Consider the following 21,232-nt stretch of genomic DNA (forward strand, 5'->3'; position numbering starts at 1 on the left):
GCTCTGTCATCACTTTCTCAGGGTCACCCGCTTTCCTACTGATGGGGAAGGTTTAAATAAAGGTTTAGCGGTGAGGACATTGTGTGAGGGTGTTTTGATTGTCCCTCCTTCCTCCATGTTGCCGCAGTCACATGCACGTGTGTCACAGGGTTTCAAAGTTTGTGAATCCTGAGGCCTGCATGAAATTTCCTGCGACTCTCCAATGTTGTTTTTCACCAGGGATGAGGAGATCAGAGAGAAGTGTGGTGAGGATGCGGTACACTACCTTTCGTTCCAGAGGCATATCATTGGCCTGTTGGTTGTGGTAGGAGTGCTCTCTGTGGGGATAGTACTGCCTGTCAACTTCTCCGGAGATCTTCTGGGTAAGTATGCCACATCTAGGCTGGGGAAGAAAGACCCTCATCCCGAACCCACACACCCAAATTGAGATGTCTTTTAACTGATTACTCAGCAGGGCAAGAACCCTTGCATTTTAAGCTCATTGTGAGCAAATCACACCAGCTTCATGAACTTCAGTGTCTAAACTTGCATCTGACTAATTTAAGTATTTTCCTGGCAGCTTTCTCGGCATGTTTGCTTTTTCATTTTTATCTGGAGTTGACTTAGTAGACCAAGACTGAAAGTACATTTTCAGCATTCATACCATTTCCTGAATGAATATCTTTGATGATCAACAGTGCTGCTTGCAATGTGGCTTGACCTGTCTTAACATTTTCTAGTCGAGCATCTTTTGTTTGCTGAGCACATGCCAAAGTTGAAGGAATGGCATGGAGTAACTTGGTGCTGATCATAGTACAGCAGTTCAGACTAGGACACAAGGCAGGTGCTGATGGATTAAATGAAGTTCCAGATCTGAATTGTAGTGAGAACACTCTAGAGCGTTATACAGTGCTTATATGTTTGAAAGATTGATATCGCTGAAGCATCTGGCAGTAGTCCAACTTTAGCTTCATTTGCAGGATTTCTTAAATAGGCCAAAACCCATGATATAACGGACTATAATTACTGTAAATTAATTGCCCTTAAATTATAATTAGCTTGGTCATATTGATTAATTTTATCATTGCCAAAGATACAAGTTTAATTTTAACTTCAGGTGTTTTTTCTTATTTCAGAAAATAATGCTTACAGCTTTGGAAGAACTACTATAGCCAACTTAAATTCTGGGTGAGTATTATGTATATAATAAGAAATGAAAAACATTACATGTATTATACAGTTGCCATACCATTTTCACAATTGTCTCACTGTGTACTGGCATTTATGTATTCCACAGAAATAACCTCCTTTGGCTTCACACGTCTTTTGCGTTCATGTATTTGCTGCTGACAGTCTACAGTATGAGAAGGCACACATCCAAAATGCATTACAAAGAGGATGACTTGGTAATATCTCCTTTGGATCGCTAAGTATTGCTGAGGTCATTTTTTCTGTTTATGAAGTGTAACATGTTTAGTCTCTTTATACGTATAATTATGTATTTATAAGTGGGCCTTCAGGACTTTTAACCTGAAGGTTGCCAGATAAACCCCCACAAGTGTATATATTTGTAGTACCCATGAAGATAATTGCTTCATGAAAATATCTAGCTGTATAAAAGATGTATTTTTTTATGGTTTCAGCTGGAGGGTACATTGATCTTTCATAATCCTGTTTGAATTTAAATTCATCTGGACTTTTAGTTGCTGTTCTGTAGTAGATACAGTAAGTGATTAGTAACTGCTGGTAGTGTAGCGGTTACGGTTGCTTCTTCTCTACCAAAATGTTGCAGGTTCAAATCTCACCTCTAGCTGTAGTGCTCTTGAGCAAGGTACTTACCTTAAATTGCTTAAGTAAAGTTACCCAGCTGTATAAATGGGTAATTGTAATTGAAAGTAGCCTAACAGCATACGTTGCTTCAAAGAAAAGCCTCAGCTAAATGAGTAAATGTCATTAATCACGTTTCTCTAAATATTCAACAGAAATATTACAGCTTATTTCATTTTTGACAAGACTGCTTTTTGCACTTTCATGTGAAAACAGTGAATTAACCTCTCCACCTGACTTTGCTTCTGAATCTGTACATTTTCTTAGAAAAACAGTTCTGTTTTCTCCTTCAGGTTAAGCGCACCTTATTTATCAATGGGATCTCCAAGTATGCTGAGGAAACCCACATAAAACAACACTTTGAGTAAGTGCTTTTGTTACCTGTACTCAAAAAGTTTGTAAAGTTCTTTTGTACATTTACTACAGACACCACCACTTACTTCTTCATTCATGTCTGTGTAGATATGCATGTACATACTGTACTGTGCAAAAGTCTTAGGCACTTAGATGTTTCCCAGAAATATTTGTTTTAGACCGTTATTTAATGTTTTCTGCATTAGTGTCAATGGGAAAGAGCATATTTTAGATTTCCAAGTGTTCCTTTTGCAAAAGTTACAGTATTGCAGGAAGGGTTTTGTGTGTTGTTAAAGAAAGAAAGTATACACACACACACATAGGCTGAAACTGCTTGACCCAACTGGGGTCGCGGCGAAGTGGAGCCTAACCCGGCAACACAGGGCGCAAGGCTGGAGGGGGAAGGGGACACACCCAGGACGGGACGCCAGTCCATTACAGGGAACCCCAAGCAGGACTGAAACCCTAGACCCGCCACAGAGCAGGACCCGGCCAAGCCCGCCACACCAAGCGGTTGTTGACTATGGATGTTACTGAGCTTTGTAGAAGTTTATTAATTAAGATCATTATTTTTGAAAGCATTCTCACTTTACAGCTTTTTCACCAAGTGCCTAAAACTTTTGCACAGTACTGTATATGACACTTTCAGTTCTGACCTAGGCTGTGTGGATTAAAAGTGTTAATGTTGATCTTGGTATTGCTGCCATACAGACAGGCTTATGAGAACTGCACAGTCCTGGAGGCTCGCTTGTGCTATAATGTTGCAAAGCTGATGTCTCTGAATGCTGAGAGGTAAGTATAGGACTAACAGAGATGTAAGTATTTCTTTTTGCCAGTGGACATTAGTATGTCATAGATTCTTCTATTTCGGACATCACTGTGTAACAATACACAACTTATTCAACAGCTAATAAAAAACTAGTAGAAATAGTTAATGGGTCTAAAGATTTGGCACTCATCCCATTGCAGAAAACTTCATGGCCTGTTTCTATATTGGTTGCCACTTAGTGGGTTATAGATTTGACTTCAGCAAGCTGTTTATTTTGTAATTTCTGTTAGCCATAGATTGCAGTGTCCTCCTCATCTAACAGGGAAGTCTCCCAATGTATAAAAACATCTGAAATCGTGGAATTCTTCACTTAGGATATTGTGAACCCTTAGCTGTTTCGGACTGCAGCTCTTCCCTGTTGACTCAGCAATCTGTTGAGGTTTGCGAATATGAGGAAAGCCATTGGTATCTGTGTCATCTAAGTATTTAGCTTGGCAAAATAAGGCAGACAGCAGCAACAAGGAAAATATAACCAACTAGGGAAATTAGCAGAAGATCAAGATAGCCGCCCTATCATCTCTGAGACTGCACAGTTCCTGGAAATAAGATTCAGAAATGCTGGTCTTTTTTTCCTTAGGGTTTTCTACTGGGTCTTCTGTTGATGCCATAATGACTTTGCCTGTGTTGTAGGAGGCATTATTAAATGGCATCACTCTCATATGACTTATTCTATCAATTGTGTCTCCTCCTACCTTAAGCACATGGTGCAGCTGCTGAAGCCTGTGTATGTAAATGGACTTCAGGAAAAAACTAGTTGAACTGAACAGTGAAACCATAGGGGCGAAGTTTATTTTGTTTATGATTTATGTTATGGCAAAAACATGTTTTTCTTCTTTTGTGGCAAACTCTGTGTTTTGGAAGTGCCAGTTTTGTCCAATTTTTTGATAGATTTTGTAAATAACTGAAGTCCATCTTTGTCCTATCAAGCCTGGTCACCTACAGGACAAGCACACACTTTCCCTTCCTGAACTATGTGGCTTTTCCCTGGTATGCAGTAAATGGTACAACTGTCATAGCCATTATTTTAAAGGCAATGTGATTTCCACTAAACATTTGATGAGCTTAACATTGCAAAGGTTGCAGTGATAATACTGCATCAATATAAATTTGTTATAAAGAAGCCTGTTGGTATTTCTGTGAAGGTGAAGATAACTGCAGTATCAGATACTGATATGGGCCCCAATCATTATTTTCTATAAGGAAGTAGATTATACTAAAACATTTCATTTGGGTCTTGCTGGCGATCCAGAACTTAGACGAGTGGTTTCTGATAATGAATGAATGAATATGAACTTCAGCAGCATATGTTAGCTCTCAAGTGCATTTAATAATCTGACTAGTAAAGATCTGATTGATTTCACTTGAGGCTGCATTGCTTCCAGGAAGAAGGCAGAGCGCAGCAAAAAGTTTTTCACTGACCTGATGGCGAAGGAGCACGTGCCTACAATGATCAATCCCAAGCCCTGTGGTCACCTCTGTTGTTGCATCATCAAGGGCTGTGAGGAAGTGAGTACCATCCAGGAAGGGCTACCAGCCATCTGGTCATTTGACTCACCCTGAGACTATATGATATTCTGTATGTCAGTCAAAGTATGTCCTGCTGAAACCAACATTATGAATAAATGTAAATAAGAGAATAAACTCTGGAAATGTGTAGTTTTCAACATTTACTGGTATCTTTTAATGTGGTAAGAGATTTGAAGAAGAAAGCTGAAAGAGGTCTGTGACACTCCAACATGTCAAAGATATATGTCATTGATTGAATTTAACACAGCAATTTGTCTTAATTCTACGGAAAAATACAAGGGTTTTTTTTTTTTTTAAATATTAGCCTGTTATTAGCTTAGCTTAGAGTTTTGTCTAAGGCAGGTTCCAGAACCTGAGTCATTATTAAAGCTAGATTTCAATTTCATTGAATCTAGTATTTTATTAAATGAAACCTGAACAACAGTGAAGTTTGAACCAGTAACCTGTAAATAACCAGTTCATGTCCATAATTTCTGTGCTGCAGGCTACCAAACCAGTGTTATATTTTATTAGTCTCCTTTAATGACAGATCAGCTTGATGGAATTCTTGGAAGTTGATGTGGGTCGACACAGAAATACATGTCTTAATTGAAAACAAACAGCACCGCACAAGACTGGCAGTGTTTAAGAACGAAACTGCGTTTATGCTTACATGCAGTCAAGATCCTGACATGTAACACAGGGGTGATGTGCTCTGCACATACAGATTATGACAAAAATGGTTTTCCTACCATCTTTGCATGAACAGGAAGAGGCTGTCAGCTATTACACCAAGCTTGAATCCAAGCTGAAGGAGGAATACAGGAAAGAGAAGGAGAAAGTCAACACAAAACCTCTGGGGATGGCATTTGTGACTTTCCAGAATGAGGCCATGACTGCAGTGTGAGTCATCTTAATGCGTGAGCGTGTGTGTTGGAAAGAGAGGACCTGTGTATGTGTGTTAAATAAAGATGGTGTGTGTTCGTAGTACTGACTCCCACCTTTCCATCTCAACAGAATCCTTAAGGACTTCAACGCTTGTCACTGTCAAGGTTGCAAGTGTCGTCATGAGCCCAAGTCATCTCAGTTCAGTGATAGTCTGCATGTACATAACTGGAGTGTCTCCTATGCCCCCGACCCACAGAACGTGCGCTGGTGAGGAACCACTACTAGTAGTTTTTAAGCAAAAAATGTTATTATCTAGAGATTTAAAGAGCTTGTAATATTGTTGGTCTTATTTTCTGTCATCAAATGCCAAGGGCCTATGATGTGAAGTGTATTTAGTAAATATCATGTCTCGAAACTATCCAAAAACATCTGTCACTTTAATATGCAAGCTACTGCCCTGTCTCAAATGCTTGACACATGGTGACAGGTCCTGCGGGACCCACAGCGGCAGAGCAGCCTTTTCGGAGAGTGCATTCTCCATTGAATTTTGTGTGCTCCCATCTGCTAATTACGTATGGAACTGGGTCAGTCCATGAGAAGGATCTATAGTGCAGTCATCAGTCCAAATGTCCAGTCTTTTTTTTCTGCTGGATTCCAGTAGACCTGACAACACAGTTGCTACAGATACTTTAAACACTGATGAAAGCTGTGAAGGTGAATATTACCTTCAGACCCTTTTCCAGAATGAGCTTTTTGCATTATCGCAGTTGTATCATTTTAGAAAAGTAATCTGATTAGTTTTTTTGTTTTCATTCTCATGCAATAGCATACTGTTTAAGTCCACAATATTTGGAATTGCAGTTTTCCTTAAACCATTTCTGTTAATAAGTAGACTATTGAGTATAGAAAAAATTCAGTACCCTGAAATGCCTTTGTAGGTGATTATTATGAAACTGATTTTTAAAAAAATTTCTGGATGTACATGTACAAAAAAGTAAAAAAAAAAAAAATGCAGTACACCCCTTTCACCAGCAGTGACAAAAATATAGTAAGGTCATGTAAAGGTAACTATATACTCAAGACAAAGTAATTAATGGGACAACAGGTGGTATACTAGTTAGAATTGCTGCCTTCCACTCAAAGGACCTAGGTCTAAATCCCACCTTCTGCTATCATATACTTGAACAAGGTGCTTACCCTAAGTTGCTTTAGAAAATATTACCTAGCTATGTAAATGGGGTCAATCATGGCACAGTGGCACAGCAAATTACACTGCTGTCTCACAGTACCTGGGTAGCGTGAGAGGATGTGGCTTTGAACCCTACTCAGTCTGTGTTTAGTGTGCATGTTTTCCTGGGGACTGCATGGGTTTCCTCCCACGGTCCAAAGACATACTTTTCCGGTGGGTTGCTACCTCTAAAAAAAAATCACACTTAGTGCGAGTGACAGACAGAAAGTGTGTTCTACTGGTGTATGGCATGACTCATTGTAAGTGAGCAGTGTATCTAGCAGTGTAAGCCACCTTGGTGAATAAGGTGTGCGGGCTGGTAACACTACATAGTGTTCATTGGAAGTCACTTTGGAGAAAAGTATCTGCTAAATGAATAGTCTTAAATGTAAATAATTGTAAGTCTCTTTGGAGTAAAATTCAGCAAATTTTCTACTAAAAATAGATGTAAGGCCAAAGATGTTTGGTGATTAACATTACAGATAGTTGACATGAAATAAAGATTTGCTATTGTGCGAAATCTGTATTTGGATCAATTCTCAACTATATAAATCAAATTTATTGCTATGTCGATTTTATAACTCATTGTCAGGAACATAATACAGTTTGGAAATCAGATTTTTCTTCCTTTTTTCAACAGGGAGCACCTGTCTCTTGGGGGCTTCTCCTGGTGGCTGCGCTGTTTCATCATCAACTGCATTCTCTTTCTCTTGCTCTTCTTCCTCACCACACCTGCAATTATCATCTCCACCATGGATAAATTCAACGTCACTAAACCAGTGGAGTACCTCAATGTAAGGAAGGCAGATTTTCACTTCAGCCAAAAAAAACCCAGCTATTTGGGGTAGTTCCTACCTACCTACCTACGTATCTTCCTACCTACCTATCTGCTAAACCAGCCCAGTCACATTTGAATGTTGGCACCTTGCTGCAAAAAATTGTACTCATCCATTACTCTGACCGTTCTGTGCCTAATGCACGGTGGAGCATTTGATTTCGGTGCATGGGGTATTCCTGGAGTTCCTGGGTACAGGGGAATTTTCCTGAGAAGGTATTCTTCAAGGCTGGCACCAGAACTTCAGAATCACCAAAAGTGAAATGTTCTGCCCGAAATAGTTTGGTGTGAATAATGTCTGAATTCCACAGTTTCTTGAATTCTCAAGTCAGAAATAAAGTAAATCCAACCAATATTAGTTCTTCATGCTTCATGTAAGGCTATTTGTGGTTAGTGAAAGAAGAAAACGAGGACATGATTCCACTTTCCCTCTCTTCTTTGTGTGCCCCCAGAACCCTATCATTACCCAATTTTTTCCAACCCTGCTGCTCTGGGCCTTTTCTGCCTTGTTACCCACCATCGTGTACTACTCTGCCTTCTTCGAGGCTCACTGGACAAGGTACACGCCACCACATGTACATACATGTCAAGAATATATGACTCAGCCACCATCCTTATTTTTCTTGTTCATTTTTAAAAAAAAAAAAAAAAAAATGGGTGGAAAAAAATGTCATCAAAACAATCATTAGTATCAGTTCCACCAGCTGCTCTTAATAGCTGCCATTCAGTTCAGTTTATTATTGTAAAACATCCTCCTCAGCAGTTTACTTAAGAGATTTTATCAAGACTGCAAAAGGAAGACATGAACAACACAAATGGTAAAAAATTCAGTATAAACGGTGTCTGCCAGACCATGTTCTGCTGTGTTGTAGACATGTCGGTCCTTATTTGTAGTTATGTGACATTTTAACCCGACAGATTTATTTGCTATGTTGACAGAGGGATCCATTTTAACCCAAAGTCAAAAGTTACACAAAGGAAACAATGTTTAATTTCAGTGTAGTTTAAAAAATGTAAAAATTAAAAAACTTATCCATTATTTTTATTTATCTGTATTATTAATCTATGTTCAGTGTGTCATGTGCTTCTTATACTGCAGGCATCCTATGCTTGTCCTCCTCTATGGAGCATTAGTTTGCTTTTTGTCTACAGTTTGCATCTGACTATATTTCTAGGGCTTTGCTTTCTTGTATTTCATACACAGTGTATATTTGTTTTGCAACTTTTTGTATTTCATCTTTATACATGTTTTCTTTTATAAAAGTTGCCAAATCTGAATCTGAAATACATGAAAAGATGGGTAAATTTACAGCTGTTCAGGCTTTTAATTCTCTTTACCTCAGCCCACATTAAAGATGTTTTCTATTAATTTTTGGAGCAAACTTCGTTCCACAATATGTTCTTTCAGTGTAAGTTGCACTTTCTGTGTCCATATTAGTGTCAAAGAGCAAAGACTGTTTGTTTACAGTCAAAATAATCCGAGTGAAAAAGCAGCAAGTAGGCAAGAGGAAACAAAGTTCTTTAAATGCCCTTTTAATTTTGATGAGTTCCCAGGTCTCTGTTTCCTTTTTCCAGGTCAGGGGAAAACAGGACCACCATGCACAAGTGCTACACGTTTCTCATTTTCATGGTGCTCCTTCTTCCTTCCCTTGGACTCAGCAGGTACCATTCTGTGCATTTTTAAGAAGTAAGAATGAAGTGTTCTCCCATTTAACAACAGAACATCAGTGGTTGTAACAGTGGCATTGTTCATTATGTTAGCAGTCCTTCAGTAGGAGAGAAAAGGTGTCTTCTATAACGGCCACTATAAAGAACAACAGCATGTACTTATTTAAAGGTGGGGGTTCTCAGTGAAAAGTGAAGGTAAAATATAACACCAAGAGCGCGAGTACCGTGTACCAGTAAGAAGCAACCCAGAGTTTCGCTTTGCAAAAGCATTGTAAAAAACAGCATGTTTGCAAAAGTTTTTTAAAGACCTTTAGTTGAGACCCCCCCCAAATGATATTCTTACAGCAATGACAAAAAACTTCATCATTATACAGAAGATTGACTTGTCTTTCTATGGCGAATTTTAAACAGTTATCTTTCCTTTTAACCCAAATGCAGTTTGGATGTTTTCTTCCACTGGCTTTTTAATAAGAAATTCTTGGATGATGCACCAGTCAGATTTGAGTAAGTTGTTTTTCGTCATTTGTGTTTTCAGCATTTTCATACATGTGAGATCTTCTGTTCTGTAATATTGGTTGCATATACAGGTGTCCATCACAAGAGTGTAATTCATTCCTGAGCATTTGGTCATGAAGATAATTATTGTTAAAGGAATGTTTCATTACCATTAATTTAATTAAGAAAAGAGTCACAAGTCATAAAAGGCTCACACATTTTTTCAAAACAGATAAATACCCTGACTTATCTTTCAGGCATGGAGAAAATGTAATTGGAAACCAAGTCCAGAGTATCAGTACTGCACATTTAAATCTAAGCTTAAGATACTTGTTAAAAATTGCTTATACATAAAACAATTGCTCCGTTTGTACATCCCCTTTCCCCCCCCCTCATAATTTATCTTACTTTCATATTGGCTTTTTTTCATTAGTTCATTCTGTTTTTCTTGTATGGCGCACTGGCTGTCTCAGAGTTCCTGGGCTGTACTTTCAAACATGGGTTTTTACCACACTCAGTCTCTGTGGAGCCAGTATGTTATTGTTGCGTTTTTATATCTTCTCTCCTTTTTCCTCATATAGAGCAAAGATGTGTATTTGGTGTATTGGTTTACCCATTAATTGCCCTTAGTGTGCCTACGTGTGAGAGGCACGTATGTGCGTGCGTGTGTGTGTGCCACCTCAGCACTACATTAGACAAACAGTTGTTCCCACAGCTCTAGAAACACTTCCAGAGCACCAGCAATCAGTAGTGGTTACTGCTGCTGCTTTTAGACTTGAAAGTTTCTTCTTCAAATCCCACCTGCCGCTGTAGCGCCCTGGAGCACAGGACTTATCCAGAATTGCTCTAGTGAAAATTTCCCAACTGTGTAAAAATTGGTAAATAATTGTAAGTATCTCATTGTGAGTCGCTGTCAAGAAAAGTGTCTGCTAAATATGTAAATGAAAACATTTGTATGGGTTCTCTCCTGGTTCCCAGCTTTCCGCCCACAGTCCATAGACAGGATGTACCCTTGACTACCCTTATGCTTCTTGAAAAGGCTTTGGACAAGAAGGACCCTGACCTGAATAAGCAGTTGCTGATAATGAAAAACTTCATAGGAGGCCCCACATATCAATGGATTTTATAACCAACTTAGCCAGGTCAGAGGGTAACACCACTCTTTTAGTTGTAAATGAAGGCTTTTCTGAAGTCTATCACTTGATTCCCTACCACAGAGACTGAAGAAACCATTTTTCAGCAGGTTTTTTTAGGTTCTAGAGGACTCCTGAAGATACAATCAGGGTCTGTAGTTCATTTCTGTTTAGCTGATGCTTTTCTGCAAAGCAACTGACACTGTTAAGCTACCTACAATTATTTACCCATTTGAACAGCAGGGGTAATTTTGCTTGAGCAATTTAAGGTAAGTAACTGGCTTAAGTGTACTGCAACAGTTGGTGGGATTCAAACCAGCAACTTCTAGGTCCAAAGGCAGCAATTCTAACCACTACACTACCAGCTGCCCCCTTATTTCACAGTACTTGTAGAATGGAAGGCTTTTTGTTCCTGTTTAGGTGTGTCCATGCGCCTAATTGCAGCCGGTTTCTTCCTTGGGCTGAGTAAACACACAATTTGCTTGTACGCTCTTCCACATAACTGACAACTTTCCAGTGCATCCTAGGCTATCAGCCTGTTTTCATAGACCCCTCATCTAGTGGTGTTCCTGCTGTTGATGACTGGTTTAAGAGAAGTGAGGAGGTTTGGGACTCTATGGGGCAACTACAGAAAGCAATGAGAGCACAGAGGAGACAAGTTTACCAAAAACTAATTGTCCTGTATCAAGCAGGTCAAAGAGTATGGCTTTTCACCACCCGTAGCATTAAAGTAAAACTCCTAAGAAACTCAGTCCCCCGCACACAGGCACGTTCAAGAGAGTCAAGAAAATAAATCCTCTTGCTTATATTCTGCAACTACACTATCACAAATTCCAACTTGTTAAAATTCACAAGGTAGCTCTTAAAATGTGCATTTTTTCATTTAACACTCTTCTCCAGAGCAGCGTACAATTACTATTAACAAGTATTCACCTGAGACCTTTGTCCAAGGCAACTTATAAAGCTAAATATACAGTACTAAACTCCTTACAGTCATTTACCTATTCATACAGAAAAGAAATGTAAAGCACAAGCACACTCTCACTTGCACAGTCACACACTAAGGGTAATTTAGATTCACCAGTTCACCTGAATCACACATCTGTGGACTGTGAGCGAAAACCTGAACTCCATGCAGAGAGAGATTTGAACCCGTGTCTGAACCCTCAGCTCAGGAGTTGCGAGGGACCAGTGCTGCCTGCTACTTAAACATAAAAGCGTGTTATTTAACAAAAGAACTTTAAATGACTTCTGTAGTGGTAGTACTTGTGTGTTCAGTTGTGATAAAAGGCACATAGCAATATACCTGATAACTGAAGTGTGTATAAAGTATGATGATGATCTCTTGTTGTAAATTGCATGTACATTAGCATTTTTTCTCTTCTCGCAGATTTAAGTGTGTATTTTAAATGTTAAAATTACCATTTTGTCTCCCAGCTAACAACACTCCTGTTAATTGCATGCAAGTTGCACACCATTTTTACCATTTGACACTTCTGACTGTTGAGAAAATTGCCAAATAATAGTACATGATACAGCAATACTAATTTCAGTTTAACAAAAAAATAACTTTATGGACTATTAAGAACAAAATGAGGATTTTCATAAAATAGCTGTGCTTCACAATGACATTGAAGCCTTGAGTTCTTCTCTGCTTTTCATATTCTTCACTGTTGCCTGGCCACATTCCTGTTGAGGTACAGTGTCATTCAGCTCTTCCGAGGCAACTCACCAACATTACGCTTCAGAGCAGCTCCAGTCTCATACTCTGCTGAAACATCTGCTGTTTTTTTCCTCACTTCGTGTGCAGTCACTACTCTTGTACAACTCTGGCATTGGTATCTGCTTGTGCTGCTCGGCTCGGTCCCTCATTGTTTTCTCGCCATCTTTTCTTGCTAGGTGTGTCTTCCTCCCGGACAACGGTGCCTTCTTCGTCAACTATGTCATAGCCTCAGCCTTCATTGGCAATGCCATGGATCTGCTACGCATCCCAGGCCTGCTGATGTACATGATCCGGTTGTGCCTGGCGCGCTCAGCCGCGGAGAGGCGCAATGTCAAGAGGGTAGGGTTTCCACATTGGGTGTTGCATGGTCTTGCCATTTCCTAACTTCATTCTCTTGGGAAACGGCATTAGTTTTTATTTAATTTTCAGGTAGAACAGTCTGAAGACATATTACAACTCAGAAAGGAGAACATGTCAGTAGAATATTATTAGAATATATCAACAGAAATCAGTACAATGCAATGTTTGTTCTCCTTTGTTGCCATCGTATTGTATCCTTACAGATACAGTCTTTCTCTGCATGATGAAATAATTCATTTTCGAAAATCTGCTTTCTAGTGAAATTAATTACCATTTATTTGCATGGGGAAAAATAAAGAATACGTTGCTCAAGTCCATACATTTTTTTCCACTGAACATGGGGAAAATCTAACTCACTTCCAAGCTCAGGGTTTCAGAACAACTTTGCACACCTTAGAATTAAGGCCGGTGCACATGTTCAGCATCGCTGCCATAACCACATTTGCATGCTTCCATTTTCTGTCTCTTCTCCCATTTTCCCTCTCATCATTTGCCTCTATTGTTATCATTTTTGGTTTTGCTCTTTTTTCTGTTGTTCTTGGGCAGTGCAGTGGCACAGCATGTAGTCCATGTAGTGTTTTCATATTCTCTTCATGTTCGTGTTGGTTTTCTCCAACAGCAGAAAGGTATGTGTTTTCTGGTGAAAAAATTGGTGGCTCTAAATTGCCCTTGGTGTGTGAATTCCCTGTGTTGGACTGGCATCCCATCCAGTGTGTCTCATCTCTCATCTCTTATGCTCCTGGGATAGACTCAAGGCCACCACAGCCCTGCATTGTACAATTGGTTATTAATAATGGCATCTGTTTTATGTCTATTGTCATTTTTATACTTTTGTTTTGTTCTGACTTATGATTTTACCATGATTTCCATTTACATTTATTAATTTGTTCAGTCAGCAGATGCTTTGGCCCAAAGTGACACACCTCTCAGAAAACAATACAAAAGTGTGTTACACCTTCGCTGTCCTGCTTCCAGACCAGGCTTGGAAAACCCAGTTCAGACTTTCTTTTATCATCACTTATGTGTCCACTTTATTTGCTGTTTTGTTCGCTGCACTGTGTCACACAGCAGGGAAGAGAACCTCAAAAAAATAAGTGTGACTGGATTGAAATGTTTAACATTTTTTCATGCTTATTTGGGGATTCCTTGATATTCTCTGATTTTCAGAAACTATTGCCTATTTGACCTGTGCTAGATGTAAGTGATTAAGGTGAAATAGCTGAAATTTTACTGCACACATTGTAAGTCCTTCATATAAACCACTAGAAGTCATTGTTAAGAACAGCTGCTGTTACTGAGTGTGTGATGGTCCTATCGCTCCAGCACCAGGCGTATGAGTTCCAGTTTGGCGCTGCCTATGCCTGGATGATGTGCGTCTTCACTGTCGTCATGACATACAGCATCACCTGCCCCATCATTGTTCCATTCGGTGAGTCACCCCAGTCTGTGGGTATCCAGTACGCTGGAGGAGCTCTCTGTTCTGCTACTCTTGTATTGTTTTGAGGGCATCATATTCAGCATTTTCTTGAGTCTGCCTACGCTTTCTTTGCAGACCACATTCAAATGTAATTAGTTAACAAGAGATTTAATTCTGCAGTTCATTAGCAGGGGCTTTTAGCAAAGGCAAATGCCTGTATTTAGCATGTCATTTTTTCTGAATATTTTTATTGAAATAATTGAGGTTCACTACTCAGCTCTAGGGCTGGAAAGCGGTGCTCTTCCTAGGAGCTTGAAAAAAACTACAAAATTAAAATTACAAGTACAGTGCATGCACATAGATACACATTCCAATTTTGCAGTAGTGAGTGAAAAATCCCACAGTTCTCCCTCTTTAGTCAATATTAGACCCTGGATGGATTCTAGGGGATTTATGGGAACTTGCTGGCCAACGCAGGAAATAACTACTCCGGGATTGTAATTTCTACACTGCCTGGGAACATCTGTCGGGGGCTGTGCCTCCTTCTTCTGTCTTAGAGCAGTATAACTCTTGGGGTCACTAGGTCAATATTGCAGATGATCAGCAGGAAATGAGCAGCTCCGCTTCCCTGTCTTTCTCTTCCGGCATTTTCAAAATTTTACTTCCATTTTCAAGAAGCAGTTTGCTCAAAGCCACATGTCATATTCAAAACAGTCAAGTTCCTGCCTCTGAGCTCAGGTTGCCCCCCCTTACCAGGTCTGATGTACATGCTTCTCAAGCACCTGGTGGACCGCTACAACATGTACTACGCCTACTTGCCCTCCAAGCTGGATAAAAAGATCCACTCGGGTGCAGTCACTCAGGTGGTGGCTGCTCCAATCCTCTGTCTCTTCTGGCTTCTCTTCTTCTCCACTGTGCGCACAGGTGAGGTGTTGCTGTACATTGCATGTTTCAGGATAGTCATTTACACCAAACAGATGCAGTGGTTAGGGTTAGGGTTAGGGTTAAGGTTTTTGGTGTCTCGCGAACAGTATTATACTTGTATCTTAATGGGATTACTATAGGATGAAGAACACATTAATGGACTGACAGACTTTAGAAATGGTAACTTGGAATTTTGAAATAAACTGCATTTGGTGTATTTCTTTGGCAGAACAGTAGAGAATTAAATTTTGAATTGGATTAAATGTCAGCAACTCTTCTAAGATGGGGTGCATTTGATAGTTGAAACAGGGGTACTTTTGAAAAAGGGTAAGTTTTTCCAAACACGTATGAGTACTCAAATTACAATGACAAATTCTGTTTGGCGAAACTAACTTTCTTTTCACGCACAGGATTCGTGACCCCAACGACCATGTTTACCCTGGTGGTCCTCATTATCACCATTGTGGTCTGCCTTTCCCACATATGCTTTGGGCACTTCAAGTACCTCAGTGCTCACAACTACAAGGTACGAGTCACTGTGCTCAAGGTACGGGTCACCGCTGTCGTGGTTTTTTTTGCTGTACTGCTGCCGATTGTAAACTGTGGTGCAGTGCTCGCTTTCGATCAGCTAGTGCGGTGACCCCGTATTTTATCTTGCAGATCGACACCAAGGACACGGAGGTGGATGGAGTGGAAAACGGCCGCCCAGTGTGCTCCACTACCTCACCCACCAACAAGTCTGCAGTAAGTGGGCGTGAACTCTTATTCCATCTACACCTGCTTGATCAACCAGTTTACGACATGCAGTAATACCTTTCTCAACACACTGTTAAATCGCAATGGAATGAACGAGCTACAGCAGTCTACATACTCCAAGTGGTTTGAAAAATGTCCGGAAATGTTCTGCTCTTCCAGCACTATTAGGGAGAACTCACACCGAAGAGTTTTTATGACTTGTTGTGTTGCTCTACTCTGGGCTCTTTTAGAACTTGCTTGACATATGTGGATCCCCACCTGCCTTTATTTTGCTCCTTTTTTTCTGTTATCATGTTTCCATTATCAACAGTGTCCTCGTATCTGGTGGGTGGTTTGTATGTAATCCTGCAGCTTTGAAAACTCTTATGGGTTTTTTCTTCTCTTTTGTGCTTTGCCCTCTCCCCCCTAGCAAATGTATATTGCCCAGGTTCTGCAGGACCCCAGCTCAGACGAGGCAGGTGCAGGCAGTGGAGAGGAAGACGGCCAAGGCTCCTCGCAGGATGAGGAAATGATCCATGCGGGGAACAGCATCAATGAGGCAGACTTCCAGTCAGGAGAGGACAGCCTCATAGCCAACGAGGTCCACCAGTAACACCTGTTCTGCAGCGGCGAGGTGGGGGCGGGGGGGATGTGTAGACAAGGGAGGTACTGTGAGAGAAAACAGGAACCAAAGGTAGTGCTGCTCTCCGTCAGAGGATCATCACACCAAAAGTTCTCTTCAGATTCTGAGACCATTTGCATGGAAGGATCAACCCTCTGTGTCAGTCTGCATCCTTGAGAAGAAGGTAGCTGTGGTGGGGCTGTTGACACAGCACTCTGTTAGTGCACCGTTGCCCATGCGACATCACCCACGGCCTGTGCACCGGAGGAGACCGTGCTGATGCTCTTAATGAACTACACAAGAACCCAAGTCCTTGGTTGTTTTTTTTTTTTCCGGATCCACACCTAAGTCAGCACAGCGTTCCCTGGAATGTGAATGTTCAGTGTGTTCACACACTTGTATTTTCTTTACACAATACTGCTCCTTGTCCTGTAGATTGAAGCAGGAAAAGCCAACTTCTAAAACGAGAAGCCTTTTTGCCCCTAGTAGAGAAACTAATAGCTTGCACGTTGACTAGGGTTTTTTAATCAAGGAAAAGGGATGTCATTTGTAATGTAAAGTACTTGTACATAATGAGGGTGGCAACAAACATGATGTGTTAGACTGCCTGGAAGTTTTCAGTGTGTTGAGCTGTCGCTTTAGCTTACAGAATGTGTTTGGTACTTGTGACTTCTGTTCAGAAAATGACCCAGTGATACCTCCACAATAACTTGTGATCTCCCTGCAGAGCAGAGGTAGTCATGTTGCCCACAATACCACTGGATAGCCCATGATGCTCTGGAGTTTGGCCTGCGCTGAAGGCAAGACCTGCATTAGGTGCATGCATCAGATGTTCTTAGATGCTTGTCTGGTTTCTTTAATTATATTCCAGGAGGGAAAAAGATGCCTCTAAAGGTCTCTAAAGTCTCCGTCAGTATTTTGTACACAGCTTATTTTTCCTTATTCACACTCCATTGTGGTCTCTCATATTTTTTAGCATTTACATATTGCTCCTTTGAACAAAAATCTTTTGCTTACTTTACATTGGTTCCACATGCTAATGAATAGAGGACATCTCTTAACTGCATACTTTTACAAGAACTAAAAGTAAAGATGAGTGTCTTGCTAAGAAATGGTCTGATGGAAAATAATTTTTCATGCACAACGATTCGTTTCGCTTGCACTTTGGGATTCTGTTAAAATGCCAGTGTTTCCAAGTGTTTGATGAACTTTCACCCCCCCGGGTGTCTCAAAAGGATGAAGAGTTACATGTGCCCAATCCCAAAGTGAAGACGTTCACAAGACATACCTTCACTAAGGTATACAGAGCTCAGTCAGACCAATAACAAACTCACCGACTGTCAGAATTGTAATCTACATTGATGGTCTGTTCTGTTTTAATATACTGTACATACTGACATACTGTACTTTGATGTGTTTTTTTGGTTGTCTCTTTTGCAGTTTTTACTTTCACCTCTGCCTCCTTAACTACTGTATATAGATATGTGCTTGTATTTGTTTAGGAAAATATAGTTGTGCGATATTTTATGTGACATTGTACTTACAGTAAGTAGTTCAGCCACTAAGGCTGTATTTAAAGAAGACATTTTGAAACTATGATCTGTGTGAATCATGAGTTCCAATTCTGTGGCTGAAAATGCTGGAAATATATAGCCCCACTATTTTTATTATATAAAGACAATGAACATTTTGTGCTGTAGCAACACCACATTTGTTAGTTCAGAGCAATACTTAAAATGTACTGTATATTTCAGGATTACAAAATTAATGGCAATTGAACAATCCCAATTTTTATTACATTTTTTTGAGGAGACAATAATCATCAGTTTTTGTAGTGTTTGTTTTGTGACCTTTGATGCATGGTCTCAGTTTAGAAGCAAGAAATAGTAGTCCCATTATTACACACGGGAATTACTTTACCTGTGAATTGATGTTTTCACAAATGTCTCATTCAGTTCTTCAGTGAGGCTAATTCCAAAGACTGACATTTCCAAAAAACATGCCTAAAAGGTACAGTTCTGATGTAAATAGATATGTCTCCTACCGCAGTGTTTGTGCTTTAATTTTCAGTTGTGAGAAACCACTTTGTGAGAGTATTGTTCAGCAGGTGCCTGTTCTCAGTGATACCTGGAAGTGTCAAGTGTGACTGAGACACATCGCTGACTTTAGTGTTTGCCCCTTCAAATATTCGTACCCTCACAGAGTTTGGTGAACCTTCTCAGTTTTCTAAGATGAGTAAGGTGTTTTTGTGGTATTTCCATACTACTTTGCAGTTTTCCATTTTGATCTGCAGGTGGCTAACTGAAAACAATGTTATACTGCAGAATGAGTGAAGGGTGAACGTTGATACAGAGACCCCTGTACTTACGTAAATTTGGCTTCCGTAAATTCGGATTTACGTAAAAAATTTCCGGCATACACATTATTTATAGATGGCACTTACGCAAAAGATCTGAAATACGTTACGTGCAAGTCGGCGTAGCCAGACAAGGCAGGAAGCTGCATCTTTCCCAGTTGCCGTCTCGCAAGCATACAGCAATTGATTTGGAGATGAAATTTAACATAATAAGGAAGTATGAAGGTGGACAAAGATAGTCGTCTATAGCATGGGAACCAGGTTAGTGGTATGCGAATACCATAGTGAAGGATGCTGCACGTATAAAGGAGCACGCGATGATGTTAAATGGTGGTGGAGGAGGGGAATCTAACATAACTTTTCACTTACGTAAGGGATTGAAGAACGGTCTATTTGCGTAAATCGAGAGGTGTCTGTATGTCGTCCCATGGAAAGGCATTGCTTAAGATGGCTCACCCTGTGGACTATAAAGTGTGTTCTGTAATCTCTTTCAAAACTTGGATTTAAGTGACAGAAAATGTTCTTCAGAAATGTTTTGTGGTAAAAAGAAATGTTCTTCAGAAATGTCAATTTATCTAATAAGATAAATGAAAATGTAAATTTAGTGCAGTTCCTCTTGTCTAACTTTGGGAACTCACGGATGAAACGTAAGAATAAATAAATGTGTACAGAGACCTGCTTCAGTCTATGACAAGTGTGTTTCCTCCACAGTGGAAATGCATTTATTATTACAAGCTGTTGCAGGTTTCAATAGTTACGCATTTTTTTATTCTTAAGTTTCCGATGTCTCATTGCAAAGCTATGTTCTAGTATGGTATTAATATATATAATGTGATGTAATAAAAATGCATCAACCTATTTGTAACTTTAAAGCTGCATAACTTAGAACATTTTTTTATATATAGATACATTTAGTTTATATCTTTGCTTGTTTGATGTTCTGTATAGTCTTCACAGTTATATTTGACAGATAGATTTTGGTTTCATTTAAACATAAAAATGTTAAAGGCTTACGCTGTTACTGTTATTTTATCAGTGTGAATGGTTTGCCAAATTTTGCTTGCATTTGTATGACTTCATCTGACGTTTAATCAGTCTGAATATTTTATACCAAATATTGTGAGTCATATTTGTATATACAGTATGTATATATATGTGTGTGTATATTTGCATATACAGTATACAGACAGTATATATACATATGTATATATACTCACAGTATTACGTAATATATTTTAATGTAATTACATCTCCATTTTGAAATTGAACTTTGATATTGATTGTCCTTAAGCAATCTCTCCTAAGGTTAGCAGTCTCACAAGCTAAAAGCCAATTATCAGTACACCCTAGACCTTTTTTCCAAAAAATATATTCCAGAGCGCTATATATGAGGTTATCTCTTGTAGGCTGTTTCATAAAACATTTTGAAGCTTGAAAACCTGAGTGGATTGTCTCCAACCACAATATTTAGTAGTGTTACATAAGCTAATATTTTTAACCATAAAATGTTTTTGTATTCAAAACTCTTCCAGGTAACAGGAGTCTTAAAATATTTAAAATATTGAAATTCAGCCAAGTGAAGTAAGGAAAACGGTGAGTGCTTCTGAAGTGGATTCGCTTAAAGAATCAAGACCTGTGGTGGTGCAAATATAAAATATTTTTGTAAATAGCCTTGAATAACTCCACTATCATTTTAAATTTATGGTAGTGTGATGTTAAGTACATATGTACAGTTTATGTATGTGATGTGTGGGGAGTAAATAACCATGTACAGCATAGCCTTAGAGTTTTTTATTGTTATTTTGCTGGTCATTAACAGTTTTTCCTTGCCATTGGAAGAGGAATTTTGTTTGGTGTTTAACATGACCATTCAAACTGGTTTGACTGTATCTTTTAGTTTTAATTTTGTCTGAAGGCTGTCTGTAGTGAAGTACTTGTTTTTTTCATTTCTTGATCAATAAAAGGATGTTATTCCTCAATTACTTTACTTCCTGATACATTTTTATTGTGTCCCCTTTCCACCAAGGTGGAAATTAAAGCTGTGGAAATGGACAAAGAAGTGTATACTGTACCCATACCTGCAGGAACTTTGAGACACCTCAGAAAAACTTGCCTTCACCTTCTCGAGCATATGAATCTATGGACCAGAAGTGAGTGAACGTGTGCGTGTGTGGCCACCCTGACATAGATTGGGATCCTATCCAGGGTGTACCCTAAATAGCGTAGCGTATCCGCGAATGGTTAGTGGTTAACAACAGTGTGTGAGTGAGTGAGACAGAAAGGAACAGGAGAGTGAGGTTGTTTACAGTTCTGAGTTTTCATACTGAATTGTGTACTGTAGTGGGCTTCTGAA

At 39.5% G+C, this 21,232-nt stretch overlaps 1 protein-coding gene across 5 annotated transcripts in view; it reads left to right on the forward strand.

Annotated features, from left to right (window-relative positions):
- Nucleotides 1–19,773, forward strand: part of LOC108933785 (CSC1-like protein 2) — a 37,989-nt gene extending 18,216 nt beyond the window's left edge. For 4 of the 5 annotated variants that reach the window (XM_018751103.2, XM_018751105.2, XM_018751107.2 and 1 more), the window contains 18 exons: nt 220–362; nt 1,116–1,167; nt 1,277–1,385; nt 2,100–2,170; nt 2,872–2,952; nt 4,372–4,495; nt 5,265–5,398; nt 5,513–5,650; nt 7,252–7,405; nt 7,899–8,005; nt 9,022–9,108; nt 9,553–9,618; nt 12,642–12,804; nt 14,149–14,254; nt 14,999–15,166; nt 15,577–15,713; nt 15,827–15,910; nt 16,332–19,773. In XM_018751103.2, the coding sequence (XP_018606619.1) occupies nt 220–362; nt 1,116–1,167; nt 1,277–1,385; nt 2,100–2,170; nt 2,872–2,952; nt 4,372–4,495; nt 5,265–5,398; nt 5,513–5,650; nt 7,252–7,405; nt 7,899–8,005; nt 9,022–9,108; nt 9,553–9,618; nt 12,642–12,804; nt 14,149–14,254; nt 14,999–15,166; nt 15,577–15,713; nt 15,827–15,910; nt 16,332–16,514 (2,107 nt within the window). In that variant the 3' untranslated portion in view covers nt 16,515–19,773. The remainder of the gene's footprint in view (nt 1–219; nt 363–1,115; nt 1,168–1,276; nt 1,386–2,099; nt 2,171–2,871; nt 2,953–4,371; nt 4,496–5,264; nt 5,399–5,512; nt 5,651–7,251; nt 7,406–7,898; nt 8,006–9,021; nt 9,109–9,552; nt 9,619–12,641; nt 12,805–14,148; nt 14,255–14,998; nt 15,167–15,576; nt 15,714–15,826; nt 15,911–16,331) is intronic. The other variant, XM_029259100.1, reaches the window with a different exon arrangement.
- Nucleotides 19,774–21,232: the final 1,459 nt, after the last annotated feature.

Source organism: Scleropages formosus, chromosome 16, assembly GCF_900964775.1.
Source record: "Scleropages formosus chromosome 16, fSclFor1.1, whole genome shotgun sequence".
In the NCBI taxonomy this organism is placed as follows: Eukaryota; Metazoa; Chordata; class Actinopteri; order Osteoglossiformes; family Osteoglossidae; genus Scleropages; species Scleropages formosus.